The sequence below is a fragment of the Artemia franciscana genome, unplaced genomic scaffold (assembly GCF_032884065.1).
Source record: "Artemia franciscana unplaced genomic scaffold, ASM3288406v1 PGA_scaffold_218, whole genome shotgun sequence".
Lineage (NCBI taxonomy): Eukaryota > Metazoa > Arthropoda > Branchiopoda > Anostraca > Artemiidae > Artemia > Artemia franciscana.
In genome coordinates, this window is record NW_027062647.1 from 965124 (window position 1) to 983947 (window position 18824).

Here is an 18824-nt window from a genome sequence, read left to right on the forward strand (position 1 = left end):
GACCCTTCTTAGCTGCGTCTGGGCTATCGGTCATGTTTCAGATAAGCACAACATGAGGCTTGAGGCTGTGGCGTTGTAAATGCGGGCTTTGGTATGACGGCGAATTTGCCGTTTTTGGCGGACTGCTCTCAGGAGTTGTCCGAACACAGTGCTTACCTTGGTCGATCTGGCTGAGATTTCGGTGTAAAGTGGGCCAGTTGAGGATATAATTGATCCGAGATATGTAAACTGCCTTACCAAATCGACAGCCTGGTCTTTAATCTCAACAGTTGAATGTGATACTGATGCGGTCTTTTCTATGGGCTTGCTATTCATTTTATTCCAGTTGATTTGCAGCCCAATTCTAGTAGTTGTGGAGGAGAGTGTCTCAAGTGCAGACTTAACCAGGTCGATATTATCACTAAGGACAGCTAAATCATGTCCCGATCGGACATGATGTAGCGATCGGACAGATGTCCGATGTCCCGATTGGACATCGTCCTGGCATAACTGATGCCGAAAGGGTCGGCAAGTTGCGTCTTGTTCAGGATGTGGTCGGTGACACAGTTAAATATCTCAGGTGCAGTAGCCCATCCTTCTCATGCTCCATTTTGTATCGAAAAGGAATAAAGAAGCTCCCCGTTAACCAGGACGGCACTGTCTGTGTTGCTGTAAAGTTCTTTGAATAGGCTGACTATCTTTGCATCTAGGTCTGCCGCTTTTAGGATTAACCAAAGGGACGGTCTGTCGACAGTATCAAAGGCAAAACGAAAGTCAATGAAAGCTATATAGGCTTTTTTGTTGAATTCTACTCTCCTCTCAACGATCTCTCTAACCTTGTCAATCTGCTCAGTAGTCAATCTTCCTGGCATGAATCTGACTTGTTGGGGGCGGTGCAGAGCATGTAGGAAACTTGTTGCGCGTTTGAGCGGTAGTATCGCAAACAGCTTTCCAGGAACAGACAGTAGGGTGATACCATGGTAGTTCCTGTAGTTTGTCTTGTTGCTCTTGCACTTAAACACTGGCCCAAGGATTCTTTTCTTCCAATCTGATGGTGTAACTTCAGCGCTCCAGATTATGTTGAACCCGATCTGCAGCCAGAGTATTATTGCAGGGCCGCCGGTTGTGAATACCTCGGACACGATGCCACAAATGTCGGCTGCTGTATTGTTCTTAAGTTTCCTTACAGTCGATATGATCTCCTCAGGAGATAATTTGTCACCATCGGGGGCAGCAGTAGCTTCTGCAGCAGCAGCGACAAGCAATGGGTCAATGCAATTGGGTGGATCTGAGTTTAGGAGTATTTCGAAGTGTTTCTTCCACAGACCAAGACATTGGGACTGATCGTATATGGTTTCTCCATTCGTTGCTTTCAGGCTTGTGGACGCCATGGTTTGTTGGCCAGTCAGCTAACGCAAGATCTTGAATGTGGTACATATGTCTTTCTTTTGGGCAGCTTGCTCAAGCTCAATGGATTTGCCTTCAATGAAGCCTTTCTTGTCCTTTTGTAGCATAGAGTTACGCTGTCTGTAGAATGTCATATCTCCTCGTAGTCTTGCTCGCCATCTCTGTTTGATCACTTTGAACGTCTGGTTGTACATTTGTGAAAAGGGTTATCCTCCTTTTCTTTACGCTTAAGTTTGAATTTAGTCCAAATTCTGTAAAAACGACTCACGAAACATAATTGTAGTTTATGCATAGGTCGCAAAAATACAGGTTAGGTTAAGTTATATAACCGCTGTCTCCAATGACTTTCCACATAGTGTCTATTCATTGCTTCAGATCAGCCCATCACTCTTGGACAATTTCATTTTTCACTATTTTTCATTTGGATAGTGACCCCCTCATATAAGGTCTGGGGATTATCGGCAGGGGTTCCGGTTGCAAATTCATAATTTTAATTAATTAAAGTGCACTTTTTGTTGTCAACCACAGACAGTTGAATTTTTTTTCTGGCCCAAATCCCTTGGATTATAATTGCAAATTCGCTTGAATAAGATTCGAGGCAGATTTTAGGAGGCCCTTGTAGGGTTTTAATTGGACTCTTATTTCCATTCATATTCATTTCTTTGGTGGTAATCAGTTTTAAATATATTGCCGGATTTGTCAATATATTGCTTCCCCCACCGTGAATTAGCCTGATAGAACCTTAACAGATTAACCCCAGCGTGAATTAGCATGAGAGTTTGACTCTAGCTCAGCATTGTGGAGTGACATGCATAAGAGGAAAATTTTCAAGTATTCAACCCGAAGTCAACCTGCGTGTGTTCCCCTGGGAGAACCTCCAACAGGTTGACTCTAGTTCGGCATTGTGGAGGGACATGCATGCACAGAGAGGTGTAGCATAAATGGGAGACAGTAACAACGGCAATAAAAGGGGTAAAATTACCCTTGACTGGGCTGCCCACTTAATTGGACAATCTGTCTTGGCTTTTTTCTACAATTGGCCATGACTTTGACTTTTCCCACAACTATTCCCTTTTTTTAAATTAGGCCTCGACCGAGTCCGTTGATTTTTGAATTAAAAAAAAGGGAATAGTTGTGAGAAAAGTCAGTCACGGCCAATTGTAGAAAAAAGCCAAGACAGATTATCCAATTAAGTGGGAATCCCAGTCAAGGTTAATTTGACCCCTTTGATTGCCGTTGTTACTGTCTCCGATTTGTGTTACACCTCTCCGGGCATGTATGTCACTCCACAATGCCGAAATAGAGTCAACCTGTTCGAGGTTCTCCCTGGGTAACACACGCAGATTGACTACGGGTTAACTTACTTGAAGCGGTAATTATGTAACAATGAGAAGCTCAAGTACTAAAAAACTTCAGCATGAATAGTCGGGTGTTTTTAAGGAGCGATCCCTTTATTATGTTATTGTTTCTATTCATTTTAATTTTTAATGTTGCTAGTCGCTTTCAGGTGATTTTTTTTTATTAAATTCCTGGTTAAAGTTCATGTTTGCTTCCCGAAAAATTTTAATTAATTTGGAGAAATATTTGCACATATTATTGCTTTGTATGTGATTATTGCCTTTCTAAGCTTTATTTTTGTCGTCTTTTTGAAAATAAATGACATAAAAGTCTCGTTTTCGGGCTAAGAGAATAAAGCAGCAAAGATAATATAAAACCTAAAGCAACAAAGTTTCTGAGCGTAATTCAGTCTATTTTTTTTAATTTGAAAACAGTTTTGAGGTTTTGTCCGTAATATCAACAATTATCTTTTTTAGCTATGGGTTCTAATCCCGTACCTTGGCTTTGAAACCTACTCTGTTAAAAACTTGATTTACTACGCGGATCCCAGCTCTACTTGAGCCTGGAAACCAAGCTATAACCAATTTTAACTCCCAATTTTTTGCGACGAAATTTAATTTTGAACGGGCCCCCGAATATCCCCCGAAACTTGGGAAACTTGTCCCCGAGAACTCCCCGAATTTTTAAAACTTGTCACCGAATTTTAAAATTCGAGAGTGAAAGCCTGTTTCCAACAAAAGTCTATGTGGATTGGCTCTTTTGAATTTGAAAAAATAGCCGTTTTTAAGACCCAGGCTAAGGCCCAAGCTATTTCAATGAATAATTGGTGAATTCAACAGTTTTTTAGCGAAAATAGCCTAAAATGGGAGATGATGCTTCTGTTCGGGTCGCTGTTAGGTATGATTTCTGTTAAATTCCTGTAGCCCACATTTTAAGACTCCTGAAATTCCTTAGGGGTGATCAACCCCTATTTTTCACAGGCTTTGCTAATGGTCGAATAAAATCCAAAAAAATCGGAAAATTTAGGCTTAGGACAGAAATTATTTATAAAAAGTATATGTTATTCCATGCTCTTTCTAAGTAGTCTAGGCTATACTGTAAAATCATATTCTAGCCTACTTCAGTAATATCCTACCCCCCTCCTCTAATGAGAAGATGTAGATCTAGGCTCTCTAAAAGAGATAATGGTATCAGTCTACAATTAGACCTGTTGAGAAGGAAACATCTTAAGAAAATAGGCCTAATTCTTACTTTAGCCTATAATATTTAGCTAGAAAAATTTCCAAAATTAATCATTCATACACACACTTTAATTTACATCACTCTCTCTTCCTAATATGCAAAATACCCCCCCCCCCCCACCCCCTCCCTATTCACTTAGGTCTGATGGTAGGCTAACAAGAAGGAAGCCCCCAGCAAAGAAAACTAAGGGTTTTCTTTGAAAACTTAAGGGTAAATGTTATATTTAAAGAACTAAAAAATCACTCTGATGGCTACTGACAGTTTCAAAGAAAACATACTAGTGTTTCTAGGCTTCAGTGTAGTATTTTATTGCATGTTTGTTTTTTTTTTCAAGAGCAACTTCATTTGGAAAGGATGGCTTTAGAAACCTTAGACTGGCTTTTTTGATTAGATATTAAAAGTTATAATGTCCCTTTTAACCATCAGTAAATGATTTGAGGGTAACCAGCCCCTCTAATACACCTTTTTTCCAAAGACATCTGACTAAATTTAACTAGCGTTTTTGTTTTAATAACTTAGCTTCTGGGGTTGATATATCCCCCCTCACAGTCCATCAGATAAGCCCCTCAACACCAGCCTCTTGGTATAACTTTAAGGAAATGTTGATGGAGATTTTAAACAAAAACATAGCACACTATGTGCATGTTAGTTGTCAGAAGAATATAGCATGTTAGTTATATCTAAAGAACAGCTGAAGGTATTAAGTTGGAATTTTTTGGGGGGCAGGATGTCAAAGAGCAATCAGAGGGCAACCAGGCCCCCCTGGTTACCCTTGCTAGAAACCCCTTTCCCTCAACAATGATTGAAACTTTGAAAAAGCAAGTTAATTGAAATGGTCTAAAAGTGTAATAACTATGCATCTGGCAATATTGTGCCCCAACAGCCCAGGACAGGAATTGTAAATTATGCAATTTACCCATTATTTACATGCAAAATTTTTCATCAGTAAAAGGGGTAATATTTGATTCTGGGTTCATCCAAAAGGGCTAAGGGGAAACATTAGGGAATGTTGACCTAAATAAAAGACACTATGTGCCTCTAGTTTATCACAGTAGAACGTCTTAAGAATGGTTGATGATATTAAGTTGAATTTTTAGGGTATGTTGAAAAGCAATTAGAGGACAACCAGCTACCTATCCTATGCCATTTTTAGCTGTCCTTTTCTCAAAGATATTTGATCAGAATTTTGAAATAGCCATCTTGTTCAAAATAGTGTAAAGATCAACTAACTATGCCTATAGGGATGATACAACCGCCAGTAGTCCCCTGGGCAAGGACTGTAAGTTATGCTAGCTAAATCTGGGTCTCCATAAAGGCTTATTTATTAAGGTGAATTTTCCAGAAAATGTTTAGGAGGGTGTCAAACAATATTGATACACAGTGTATATATGGTGGCTGCCAAAATCATGTATCAGCAATGTCTAAGGATCGACTGAGGGTATGAGGTTGAAATTTTCAGGGTATTCTGAGGGATATTTTGGAGAGTGATTGAAGGGTAACTACCTCTTATTACCCTTTTTAGATGCTTACATCCTCTTAATCACTGATACAAATTTTGAAAGCCATTTTTCAAAACAGTCAAAAGGCCTAAAACAGTCAAAGGGATACCATGTCCCCACAGCCCCCATGGCAAGGTATTTGAATCATGCAATTTGTCCATTTTTCATGTTCAGGATTTGTTATTAGGAAAGGTAATATTGTTTTATTCCTGGTATGTCCAAAAAGGCTAAGGATATTGAGGTAAAATTTTGGGAAATGTTGGGTGGTATGTTGAATTGAATAAAAAAAGACAGTAAGTGCATCCAAGTTATCTAAAAGGCATATCCAAAGTATCTCATAAATAGGTAAGGTACTATGATTGCAACTACTACTGCTTGCAGCTTTGAGCTAGATTACTTGCAATGGTGACTACTTGCAGATTTGAATACTTGTGAGTTAAGCTAAAACTGCTTGCAACTGCAACTACTCATGACTTTGACTGCAAATACTTATAAGGGCAATTACTTTGACTTGCATATACTTTTAGGAAATGTTGATGAGGATATTGGACAAGATAATAAATACTCTAGGTGCATACAGGTTGTCAAAAGGATGTATCAGCCACATATGAGGGAGAGCTGAGCATATTAATTACCCTAATCCATCTGAGAGCTTCAAGGTATTCCAGACTTGTAGTGCTCTTGAGTTGATGACTGCCAGTCATACCTCCACTGCTTGTTCTCCCACTCTTTGTCAAGTAGATTTTTGAAGGACTGGATGGAGGGAGCACTGACAGTTGAATCTTGTAGTTGATTCCAATGGTTTATGACTCTTCTCCAAAAGAATGTTTGGCAAGTTTTAGATCAGGAGCTTGACTTTGGTAGTTTCTTGAACTGTCCTCTTGTGTTGTGCTGGCTGGCACTGAGATTACTGCCAAAGATTACTGACTTTTTGTTCTGCAGCTTGTAAGTAACAATATATTGCTGTGCAAGCATTGGTAAACCAGACTGGGGTAATTAGAGGTACCTTAGGCGGTCCTTGTATGATGTTGATGCTAGACTTTGTATGCTTTTTTTTGCTTGTCTCTGAACGTTTTTGATTTGCCTCGCATCTTTTTGATAAGAAGGACCAGCAAGACCCATGCCAAAATTGAGATGGGGTCTGACAAGAGCCTTCTATAGTTTTATAAATATAGATGCCTGTCTGCTGTTGATGGTTTGTTTTAGTAGTCCAAGACTGGAGCTTGCACAGGAAACAACATGCTGGACATGGCTGTGAAATTTAGATTTATCATCAATAATGACACCAAGATCCCTTTCTTCTGCTCTGTTTTCTAGTTGCTCTCTTACTTTGGTGGTGGAGTTGTAGATTGTGTAGTTTGCCATTGGGTTATTGGGTCCAAGGTGTAATTCACAGCACTCTCCTACATTAAATTGTAGAAGCCAGTCTTGGGTCCAAACTTTTAGCTTATATATGTTGCACTGGATAATCTGAGGGCATGCAATATCAAAGAGTTTGGTATCATTAGCAAACAGGTGCATGTCATTCTCAATACGGTTAAATATGTCATTGATGTAAATCAGAAAGAGATTTGGACCCAGTACAGTTCCCTGCAGTATTCTGCTCATTACTTTGGCCTCATCAGAGTATATTAGTTTGCCATCTGTAGCAAATAAGCAAACTTTCTGCTTGTGCTTTGTAAGGAAATTCATCAGCCAGTCTACAGCAGCCTGATTGATGCTGATAGCAGATATTTTGAAGTGCAGTTAACTGTGAGGAACCTTGTCAAAGGCCTTAGCAAAGTTCAGCAGGAGCAGGTCAACTGGATGTCTGTGGTCAATTAGGTCTGTGATTTTTTTTTGTATGATTCCAAGCGGTTTGTTTCAATTGATTTCCCTGACTGGAAGCCATGCTACTTGGGGGACAAGATCTTGTTGGTTGTCAAATGCTTAAGGATTGAATCATTAACTATGCATTCAAGTATTTTGATGATGACTGAGGTCAGGCTAATTGACCAGTAGTTTTCAGGCGTGGAATGATTACCTTTATATTTTATATTTTGATATTTTAGGGCATGTTCAAAAGTGACTGGAGAACAGTCAGCCTCTCCCATTTGCCTTGTTTATATGTCCAATCCATGGATTGAAATTTTTTGAAAAAAGGTTTAATATAGTCAAATGGTTTAATAACCATGCATTCAGGGGTGCCAAGCCCCCCACAGCCCATCAGGACAACAATTATAAAGTATTCAATTTGACCATTGTTCCTATGCAGGAATTATCTTTGGGAAAGTGAGAATCTTTGGTTCTAACTGTTTCCAAAAAACAAAGGGTGCTGAGGTAACACATCATGGAATGTTGAGGGAGATGCTGAACCAAATAAAAAAATACACTGCGTGCATCCAGGCTATCAAAAGTGGGAATTTGTAATGTCCTAATAATGTCTAAGGGTATTAACTTTAAACTTTCAGGGTCACTACTACAACTACCACTGTGGCTGCAAATGGGACTGTAACTGCTTATGACTGCAACTGCAACAACTTGTGACTATAACTACTTCTTCTTGGAATTGCTTTCAGGAAATGATGAAGGGGATGTTGAAAAACTCAAAACATTCTATGTGTGTGCTGGTTGTCAAAAGAATTCATAAAGAATATTTCAGGAATGGCTGAGGGTATTAAGTTGAAACTTTATGGCAATGTTGAAAGGAGCTTAGAGTGGAAAATGCCCCCTTGTAGTTTTAGATGCCTGCCTCAACACTTCTCAAAATCCAAAACAGTTGATTTGTTCAAAATAGTTAAAAAATCTAAAAATTATGCCTCCAGGGTTATCACACCCCTACCATCCAGGGAAATTATGGAATGTGCGAGTTGTCTATGTATAGGATTTATTGTTGGGAAAGAAATAAGGGGATGTATGATCCTGGGTTTCTCAGATAATGCTAAGGGTATCAAGGAGAAACCTCAGGGAATATTGAGAAGTATGTTACACCTAATCAAAAGGCACTATGTTCATCAAGGTTATCAAAATGACATATTGGCAGTATCTTAGGAGCAGCAAACAGTATAAATTTTGAAACTCTCTGAACCACTATTACTGTTGCTATTATGCGTGAAATTGCAAATACCTGTAAACTAGGACTGTAACTACTTGTAAGTGTGACTACTAACAGCTACAACTGCTTGCAATTGTAACTACTTGGAACTGCAACTAATTGCAACTGAAAGTGTAGCTGCTTAAAATTGTAATGACTTGCATCTGTAATGGCAACTATTTGTTACTTTGAGTACTATTTGTAAACCATAACTACTTGTGGCTGCTACTGCTCGTAAAAGCAACAATTTAAAACTATGATTGCAACTACTTGGGACTGCAAGTGCAACAACTTTGCAACTGCACATGCAACCACTCTATACTGAAACTGCTACTCTTCTAACTGCAACTACCACTGCTAGTGCTGCTTCTACTATTGCAATTTGTGACTGGGACTTCAAATACTATGCAACTTCCGCTATTGTAGCTAAAATTATTGAACTAAATCTAAAGAATTTAACTGCATTCTGTATGTCAAAATGGTAGAGTGCATTGAGGCTAATAAAAGGGTTTATATGCAAACCCTTATAACAGATTATAGTTTATTAAGTTGAAATATTTCAGGATATGTTGAGGGGATCATCCAAGGTGCATTCTATATGTCAAAATGGTAGAGTGCATTGAGGCTAATAAAAGGGTTTATATGCAAACCCTTATAATAGATTAAAGTTTATTAAGTTGAAAAATTTCAGGATATGTTGAGGGGATCATCCAAGGTGCATCCAAGCTGTCAAAAGGGCTTATCTGTGTATATCTATATTTATCTCAAGAATCATTATGCGTATTAAGTTGACACTTTTATGGAATGTTAAGGGGACTTTTAAACAAGATCACAAGCCCTTACATTTCCCATGTCTCCCAAAGCAAGGTTTAGGCTATGGCAATATGACATTTGGGGAGATTTTGTTATGAGATTTTAGGTTTTCATGGGTTGATTCTTTCCTTTCATATGGGGATCCTTGTTGTATCCTTGACATCTACAGTTTCCAACACATTGTCTGTGCTTTTGCTGTGGCTTTAGTAAAGTATCTTTATTTTAGTAAAAATAAATTATATTATTTTTTATTGATTATATTATTTTTTACTTTTTTTCCTTATACTGGTGGGTTTGGTCGTGGAGCAGAACTGCCATCGACAATGAGTAAATCGACGATTTCTATTAGTGGCCAGGTTGGTATCAACTCTTTGGGGGAGTGTTTACTTGAATTACAAAATAATCTTTTAGATATTGAAAATATAATTAATAATTCAATTGGAAGTACAAATCAGAAGAATAATGATTCTAATTCAGCTTATAAAAGTAGGGATTTTTTGCAATTAAATGGTTCTGCCTCCTCTAAACAAAATGATATTTCCTCTGTGTTTCATCTTAACATTCAGGGACTTTGCTCGTCTTTTGATGAGCTGAAATGGATCGTTAGTCATGGAACGATCCATTTCAAAATCCATTGCAACTAAATGGTTCTGCCTCCTCTAAACAAAATGATATTTCCTCTGTGTTTCATCTTAACATTCAGGGACTTTGCTCGTCTTTTGATGAGCTGAAATGGATCGTTAGTCATGGAACTCCTGATGTTATAGGATTATATAAAACTTTCTTGGATTCAAAAAAGGATATCCTTTTAGATATTCCAGGATATAGGATGGAGAGGCTGAATAGGAAACATATGGCGAGAGGTGGCCTTGTCCTTTATATTGCAGTTCATCTTGCATATAATGTCTGAAGTGATTTGAGCAGAAATGAGGAAGGAATCTTTGAATCCCTTTTTATTGAGATTAAATCAATGCAAAAGTATTTGGCTGTGGGTTTGGTTTATAGATCCCCCAATGGGTCTATTCCTTCGTTTATGAAATTTCTTGAAGAAGTTTTGGACTCAGTCCAAAAACATCCCTATGAACTAATCCTTATAGGTGATTTTAACCTCAACCTGCTGGATCAAAATTCTGCTTCAGCTATTGATTTTTTGTCAATGATGCTCTCTTTGCGTACTCTACCTTCAGTTTGTGTACCAACCCAAGTTACTGACACGTATGCGTCTGTTATTGACAATATTTTTTTTTGTCACTAGATGTCTTAGATGATTTGGTGCTGGTTAGTGATATTTCTGATCATTTTCCTGCTATTTTTCGATATAAGAGTGCTGATCAAGCGAAGGGTATAGCATCATCCTTTAATCTCACATTTTTCTGTTTTGGTGATACTGAGCCAAGTCTACTTAATTCTCGTCTGGCTGATCTACCATGGGATAGTTTGGTTTCTGATTCAGATTTTAACAGCTCTTTTGATTCATTTTATGATTTAGTAAAAAAAAGAATCATGGAAATTTGCAATCAGAGTCCAGTGCCCTATACTTCAAAATGGATTGCACTACTGAATCCATGGATGACTTCAGGTCTCCATAAAAGCTGGAAAAGGAAAAACTATTTGTGGAAGCTTTACAAGACTTTATCATCTGTAGCTCATCTCGAACGATTCAAGGCCTATAGGAGTATATTTAATTCTCTACGTTGGAAGACAAAGTCTCAGTATTATCATAGGAAATTTTCTGAATGTGTGGAGGATGTTAGGAAGACATGGTTTAATTCAGTTCTTAGACCTACTCTTCCTCTGCCTTCAGTTCCATCAAAACTGATACTCAATGGTAAAACTGTCCAAGGAGATGCAGATGTTCAGCTATAGCTTACCTCTTATTTTGCTAATATAGGGAAGGCAACTGCTTCCTCTGCAAGCTCTGCAACTTCTCGTTGCGATTTCAGAGCCTATCTGGACCCTCATGTTTAAAGTCGATGGTCTTGAATTCTGTTTCTGAATTTGAGGTAGCTTGTATTTTGAATACTCTTAAAAGATCATCCTCTTCAGAACCAAACAAAATTCCTACAAGGGTTATCCGTGCCATTCTGTCACCATTGACTAAGCTTGTGAATCTGTCTTTCAAGGAAAGGATATTTCCCTGAATCTCTCGAGCAAGCTAAGGGTACAGTGATGTATAAAGGTGGTTCTCGGGGAGATCCTGCTAATTATAGGCCAATTTCTCTCCTATATGTTTTCAGCAAAATTTTTGAGAAAGCTATGCTGTCCAGGCTTCTTAGTTTTCTGGACGGAAAAGAATTTTTGCATGATTTCCATTTCGGAGTCCGAGCGAGTCACTCTACAGAGCAGGCTTGTACCGCTTTCTCGAACTTCATTCATTTGGCAATAGATTCTGGTCATATCCTGGCAGCTTTATTTTTAGATGTTTGTAAAGCTTTTGATTCCTTGACTCATGGGATTCTTATTTGTAAACTATCGCATATTTGTATAAAATCAAACGCTTTTTTTGATTTGATTCATATCCTTCTGGTAGGCTTATTTCAATTGATCCGCTTTTCTAGAGCCCTTCTGAAGCATATTATGGCGTCCCTTAGGAATCTGTTCATGGTCCCATTTTGTTTCTGACTTATGTTAATGATCCAATTTTGGCGGTAAAAAAAAAAAAAAAAACACCTGGCCTCTGGCCTGCTGCAAGCTGTGTCATCCTGATGCTCAGTCGTGTTCCAATACTACTTCTAGCAAAGATTTTCTTGTTGCTTTTGCTGATGATACCACTCCTGGGACCATTGGTAAGACGGAATGTGATATCAAGTCCAATCTTGTGGCATTATTCGAGAGAGTTATTTCATGTTTTAATGTGAATTACTTGGTCTTGAATAATGGTAAGTCACATTTTCTAATTTTTTCTCGAATTGAATTAGCTTTCCCTCAGCTTACGCATCTTCAGGTGTCACAAGGCTTCTTGTGTAGACCAGAGAATCGGGTGGTCCCGTTTCTTGGTATCCTACTTAATGAAAATTTTTCATTCAGAAACCATATAGCCATGATTATGGTTAAGGTCTCACAGACTTTGGGTATCATTTGAAAACTTAGACTCATATTTTCTGGATTTATTCAGAAACTTCTTTTTTTCTGTATTGTCCAGTCATATGTTTCTTATTGCCCCATTATATGGATGTCTACTTATCCGTCTACGCTGCGGTCACTTTCTGTCATGTATAATAAAGCATGGCGTCTGGTTATGGACACCAACCGTTCCTCACCAACACCGCTCTTAAGTCTACAGTCTATTTACATTATTTCTGTGCTTCTTCTGCCGGTCCTGAAGTCGGACCGGCTTCTTAACCCGGTCCGACTGTTCCCTAGTCAGCCCGAAATGCCATACAGGGCAACAGTATTCAAGTGTGGAAAGTATAAAAGAGAAATAGATGCGTAGAAGGTGTGATGTAGGGATTCCATGGCGAGCCAGCAGCTTCAGAGACCTGATGGCCAAATTAGCTTCTTTTTTTTTTAACATGCCATCAACATGTCTATTCTACTTCAGATCTGAACGCCGAGCAGTTTGATTTTGGTCACGTGTCTGGCGCTGAGAATAGGTGGATTAAAAACCGGTGTAGATTTTAAAAAATAAAATGTTAAAATTACAGATTTATCAAAGTTGACAGTCGTTTTGTCCACCTTTGCCTCTTGACATATATCATTCATTAGTGAACCTGCTCTGCTTGGTAGATTTTTTCGACAACATTCAATGAGTGACACATCGTCGACATACTTCCAGCGGTCATCCAGTGTTGTTGCCAAATCATTTATCATGACAAGAAACAAAAGTGGTCCCAAGAGGGTACCTTGGGGAACTCCACAAAAAATGGGCAGTGGGTTGGAGTAGGTGGACTTATATTTTGTCTGTTGACATCTACCAGAAAGAAAACTAGCAATTAAACGCACAAGGAATGAATGTACACCTAGTCCAAGAAGTTTTTTTTACAAGAATATTGTGGCAAATTAAATCAAAAGCTTTTCTTAGATCTATTGCAATAAGATTAATCTAAGGATCTGGTTCTTCGAGTTTTTGCAAAATGTTGTCAATTATACTTACTAAGTAATGAGATGTAGATGTGTTTGGCATATTTCCTAACTGCCTCGGATCACTTCTGTCCAGAATACGGTCTTTCAGCCATGCTGCAACAAAACTTTCATACACTTTGCTAAAAATGGGTGTCATGGTGATCGGTCGGACACCCGAAAAATCATTGGGCGCATCTTTTTTTTGGTATTGGTGTAATGAACCCATTTTTCCAAATTGATGGATACTCACCTGTTATTGTCACCTGATTAAAAAGGAGTGTTAGGGGGCCACTAAGATAATCTGGAAATTCTTTGATGAGATCGACGGGAATATCTACAGGGGTAATGCTTGTTCTTTTAAGCCTTTTTAATTTGAAAAACACCTGGGACTCAGGAGGAGGGGTGGGCGCTTCCACGCTCAGCAAAGGCGGGAGGGATTGCACAATGTTACCCAGATGTTTATTAAGGGATTTGGCTGTTACGACGTCATCTTCATCAATGCCAAAATCGACTCTTTTTTCCACCTTGCCTGTCATCCTTTTGATTCGGTTGTACCACTGGCTTGGTTTGGACTCGAACAGATGATTAACTTTACGTTCTACATATTTGTTCGCGTGTTTTCGAGTGACTTTTCTTAGTTTGTTTTTCAACCTGTTGGATTGTTGGGTATTACCATGACGGAAAAGCCATCTCTTTTCCATTACCATTTTCCTAACTTCTTGTGTAATATATGGTCGATCTGACGAGAAACGTTTGGTTGACTTCTCAGGAAAACAGGTGTTGTAATTTTTAAGCAAAGTTTCTTGGAAAATAGTAGCTTTTTCGTTGCTACTTTTAGCATCTTGAAAATTTTCCCATTTCTTGCAGCTTAACCATTGGCCAAAAGTCAGAAGTCCCTTATTTGTGATTGGTCGACAGATAGTTACAGTTGTAGTGTAATCGATTTTAATGGAACAGGTGGGGTTAAGTTCAAGAGAAAAGTGGTAACTTCCTCCAATCGGAGCCCGGTCGTAGGTATGTTGTAAAATTCGGACATATTTGTGGAAATTCGGTCAAGGGAGGTGCTACCTTTGGTTGTGGGAAAATTGACGAGCTGCTTCAGGCCGATTCTGGCGTCCAGGTGATGGAGCTTTAATTCATTGGCATCGCCCATCATAAAAATTCCGCATGATAGGTATTTGCCCAAAACAAAATCCGAACTGAGTTATAGCTTTTCTACGAATGCTTGGCGGTATTCACTCGTCTGACCCGGCGAGTAATAATACACCCAGAGAGAAATACCAGTGAATTTCCGGGGGAGACGTCGTGGTTTTAGAATGACCCACATTATTTCGTCGTACTCAGTTAAAAAAGGGACATCAAGTCTAGCTGCTTTTAAAATTTCATGGGCATAAATAAGAACTCCGCCACCTTTTTTCCCCAGTGGATGGTCATCAGGTCGTATTTTTATAAATTTATCAAAACCACCTATTTTCAGGAGTTCTGGGTTTTGTCGATGAACTTCAGAAACCATTAGGACAGATGCCTTTGTTGCCTGAGCTAGACTTTCGAACTCAGCCACTTTATAAAAATTTAAACTTTCAGCATTTGCGTAAATAAACCTAGGGAAGGAAAAAACATCAGAATTATAATGCTTTACCTTAGTGGTGTTTGATGTTCTCGTTGTAGGTCTTTGTAAGAATATGTTGTTTCCCTGGTGGGCGGGGCTGTCATCAGGATTACCCACACCAACCAGGGGCTCAAATTTATTCAGTACTGGAATTGCGGCTGAAACGGAAAAAATTGTCCCCTCGCCAGTGGGGGTTGTAAGAATGGACAGGAGGGGGGAGGTATGGGGATTTGAAACACTGTCGGGGGGCTCGGGGACGTTATCTTTTGTGGGGGATAGAAAAGTTGATGATGCTGAGGTAGCGGATCTGTGAAAAATATTCCGACCGACCAAGAAGGCGCAACACACGCTTGGTTGGGGGTATGTTGATGTACGGGAGGGATTGTTGGTAAGAGAGGCCACGCAGGTCCGCAAGAACAGTAATCGCGATGTTTGTGAATTCGTAACCCTCGTCCCATTAAGTTTTTTGATGCCGGGTTCGGATCCAGAAAAGCATTTTCCTGTCGATTAGTATGACTGGAGCTACGTCTTTTTGATGTACCGCAATACTCATGCGCGAAAAAAATTCTTTTTCAGTACATGATAAAACACAACATAAATCAACGTAGATAATCAACGTGGTCAAAATTACATTCATTATTGCTGCAAGTTTTCGAATTAAAACGCGGACATATATGCAAAAAACTGACACTTTTTTCTGTGCTTACAGAAACCACTTTCATTAAAATACCGGCATATCTTGTTGAATTTGGGAGTCTCTTTCACAAAAAACCTGCATATAATATTACGTCCCTTACTGGTTAAGGGCTTGCGCTTAACTTTTTGTTGAACTATTTTCTCGAAAATAATTAACGGCTCATCTTCAGTTGGTTGAATGTTACGAAACTTATTCTCGTCAGTTAACCTTACGTCAGACTTTCTTGAATCTCGTTATTACACTGCATGTACTTTTTACGTCACTTAATGAGTTACAAATCTGATTGCTCGGAGTCATTTCAGAGCTAAAGGGAGACGAGCGTAATTTCACGTGTGGCATGGGCGAAAGGATTCCCAACTGATTTAACTGCATCATTAGGGTGTCAATAATCCTTTTTTTTTCGTCAGTTAAGTTCTGAAGGTTAGGTAAATCAGATTGGAGTGATTCGTGGGCATTTCTTAGGGGTAATAGTTCATTTTGAATAGCTGAAAGTTGATTCTCAAGAACGGAACATCTGTTAGTTAAAGCTGAGACTTCATTAACGTATTCAGAACAATTGGTGCATGGAGTTTTATCCTCACTGCTGGGCCTAGTTACTGTCTTAGTTTTGGGATTAGAATTCCTTGGTATGACTATGGGTGTGTTTTTGACAAAGGGTCTAGGTCTAGGGCTCGCTTGTGGCGTAACTTTGCACAGAATTTTCATACCGCTAGTAAATGAAGGTGAAGTGGGGAAGTCACAATTTAAGCACAACCATACCAGTAGTTTCTCTCTTGCTCCAAGCGTGATCCTTGCACCCTTAGGATGCCACCATTGACTGCATTTGGTGCCACTGTCCCACTAGTTGCTGGGTTTCTACACTCAGGGCAGTAATATTTAGTCATAATTAACTTGGAAAAAACTAGGTGCTGTGTGCTAGGCTGATTGGGAGGAGGGCTACCTCGAACCCGACCAACCCGTCTTCAACCGGGGTAAAAACCGCAGAAATTCTCTACCTGCTGTGCGGAGGTTCAATATTTATCTCTGATTAGCTCCATATAGCCTTTGTTCTTCAAATGATATCTACATTCCGCCTACCCCTACTATTTGATCAGATCTCAATCCCCTCATTGCTTGTCAACAGGTCTGGAATTCACTACCTTCTTCAGTACAGAGATTCCACTCGTTTGGGACTTTTAAAAAGGTTTCTTAAGGATCATTTAATAAAAAATAAAATAGAATATTTTTTTTCCTCTGAGGAGTTGATATCCCCTGTGTTCTGTTCATGGTGTGTGGTTGTCTTCTCTGTGCTTGACTCCCAGGCCTCAGGTATGTTCTCTATGGGTTTTTTTGTAGTTGTTGCTTATATTGTATCCCCCTTATATATATTGCTTATATTGTAGTTGTTGCTTGTATTTTTTTTTATCCTCCTTGTATCCCTGGCCATGGAGCCTTTCGAGGGGGAATAAGTGTATTGTAATTCAATTTTGAATTGGATTTTGTATTGTCTTGTATTTAATAATAAACTTCTCTCCTCTCTCTTCTCTAATCCAATTCTGTTGGTATTTTCAGGTTGTACAAACTTATCTTTAGGATAACAGTAGAATACCTAGCCAACATTATCTTCTCACTGATCATGTTTTTAACTGACTTGGCAAAAATTGTAAGATAAGGTAAAAAGCCAAAAATTCACAAAAGGCAGCAAATGCATCATTGGAAAAACAAGACTCAGAGTATAAATCTAAAGAAAACTTTGTCAGTTATTGTGAGCTTGTCTTTCATTAGAATAGAAAAATTCTTAATCTGGAAATAATTCAGAATTTGGTGTGTTAATGAGAAGGATACTATGTTTTGGCACTATTTGGACATGCGTCAAGGGATATTGGGTAACTTGACACATCTAACCAGTATCAATGGGGGTTTCAGTTTTTCAACACATTAACTAGAGATTAGAAAAGAATATTTTTGATACTTCAATTCTCAGTTTATTCTATAGTTAAAGGTATCCAGTAAAAAAAAATTGATCCAAAATTAAAAGACTCACCCAATTAAATAAGGGCTTTTTGAGGATGTCTAACTGACTGACTCAGACAGAAAATAACATGGACCAGGAAGGTTTTGACCTTAGTGGATGGAAATTTCATACTTGAGGGATAGATTGTTGTGAAGTTTGAACTCTTTTAGTAATTAAATAAAAAAAACAAGTTTTTTAGATAAAATAAGGAGCGACATTAAAACTTAAAACGAACAGAAATTACTCCGTATATGAAAGGGGCAGTTCCCTCCTCAACGCCCCGCTCTTTACGCTAAAGTTTGACTCTTTCTCTTAACTCTACATTTTAAAACAGTAAAAAAAATTAGCGTAAAGAGCGGGGTGTTGAGAAGGAAAAGCCCCTTTCATATACGGAGTAATTTCTGTTCGTTTTAAGCTTTAATGTCGCTCCTTACTTTCATTTAAAAAACTTGTTTTTTTTATTTAATTTCTGAACGTTTTTGAATCAATGCATGTTTTGATTTTGACTCTCCGCAGAGGAATAATTAAAAAGAAATTTGTCTTTTTTTTTTTTTTTGGCTAAATGGCTTTCTCATAATTTTGATCGAATGATCTTGATAAAAAAGAGCGGAGGAGGAAGCCTAATTGCCCTCCGATTTTCGGTTAATTAAAAAGGCAACTAGAACTTTTAATTTTTTACGAATCTTTTTATAAGCAAAAGATATACGTAACTTATAAATTAGCTTACGTAAAGAACTTTTGTATTCTTATGTTTTTATTACATATATGAGGGGGTTTGCCCCCTCGTCAGTGCCTCGCTCTTTACGCTAAAGCTTAAATTTTGTCCCAATTCATTAAGAATGACCCCTGAATGACAAAAGCCGCAGAATAAATAGTTGAAATTTCTAAAAATACTTTAGCGTAAAGAGCGAGGTATTAGGAGGAGGTAAGCCCCTCATATGGGTAATAATTTCTGTTTGTTTTAAGTTTTAATGCTGATGCTTACTTCCAGCTGAAAAAATTTCATTGTTTTTTTTTTTAAGTAATGCTAGTAAATCCTGCGCTCCCTTTATGGAAAATTTCTTCCCCCATGACAAATTCCTCGATGGAAAGTTCCCCCAACATATCCCCCT

General features: G+C 38.5%; 1 protein-coding gene across 1 annotated transcript in view; it reads left to right on the forward strand.

Moving 5' to 3' along the window:
• The first annotated feature begins 3483 nt into the window (after positions 1-3483).
• The window catches only part of LOC136041421 (kinesin-like protein KIF21A), a 40531-nt gene continuing 25190 nt past the window's right edge, over positions 3484-18824 (forward strand). Inside the window, exon 1 of the mRNA XM_065726079.1 lies at positions 3484-3621. Within this exon, the coding sequence (XP_065582151.1) occupies positions 3587-3621 (35 nt within the window). The 5' untranslated portion in view covers positions 3484-3586. The remainder of the gene's footprint in view (positions 3622-18824) is intronic.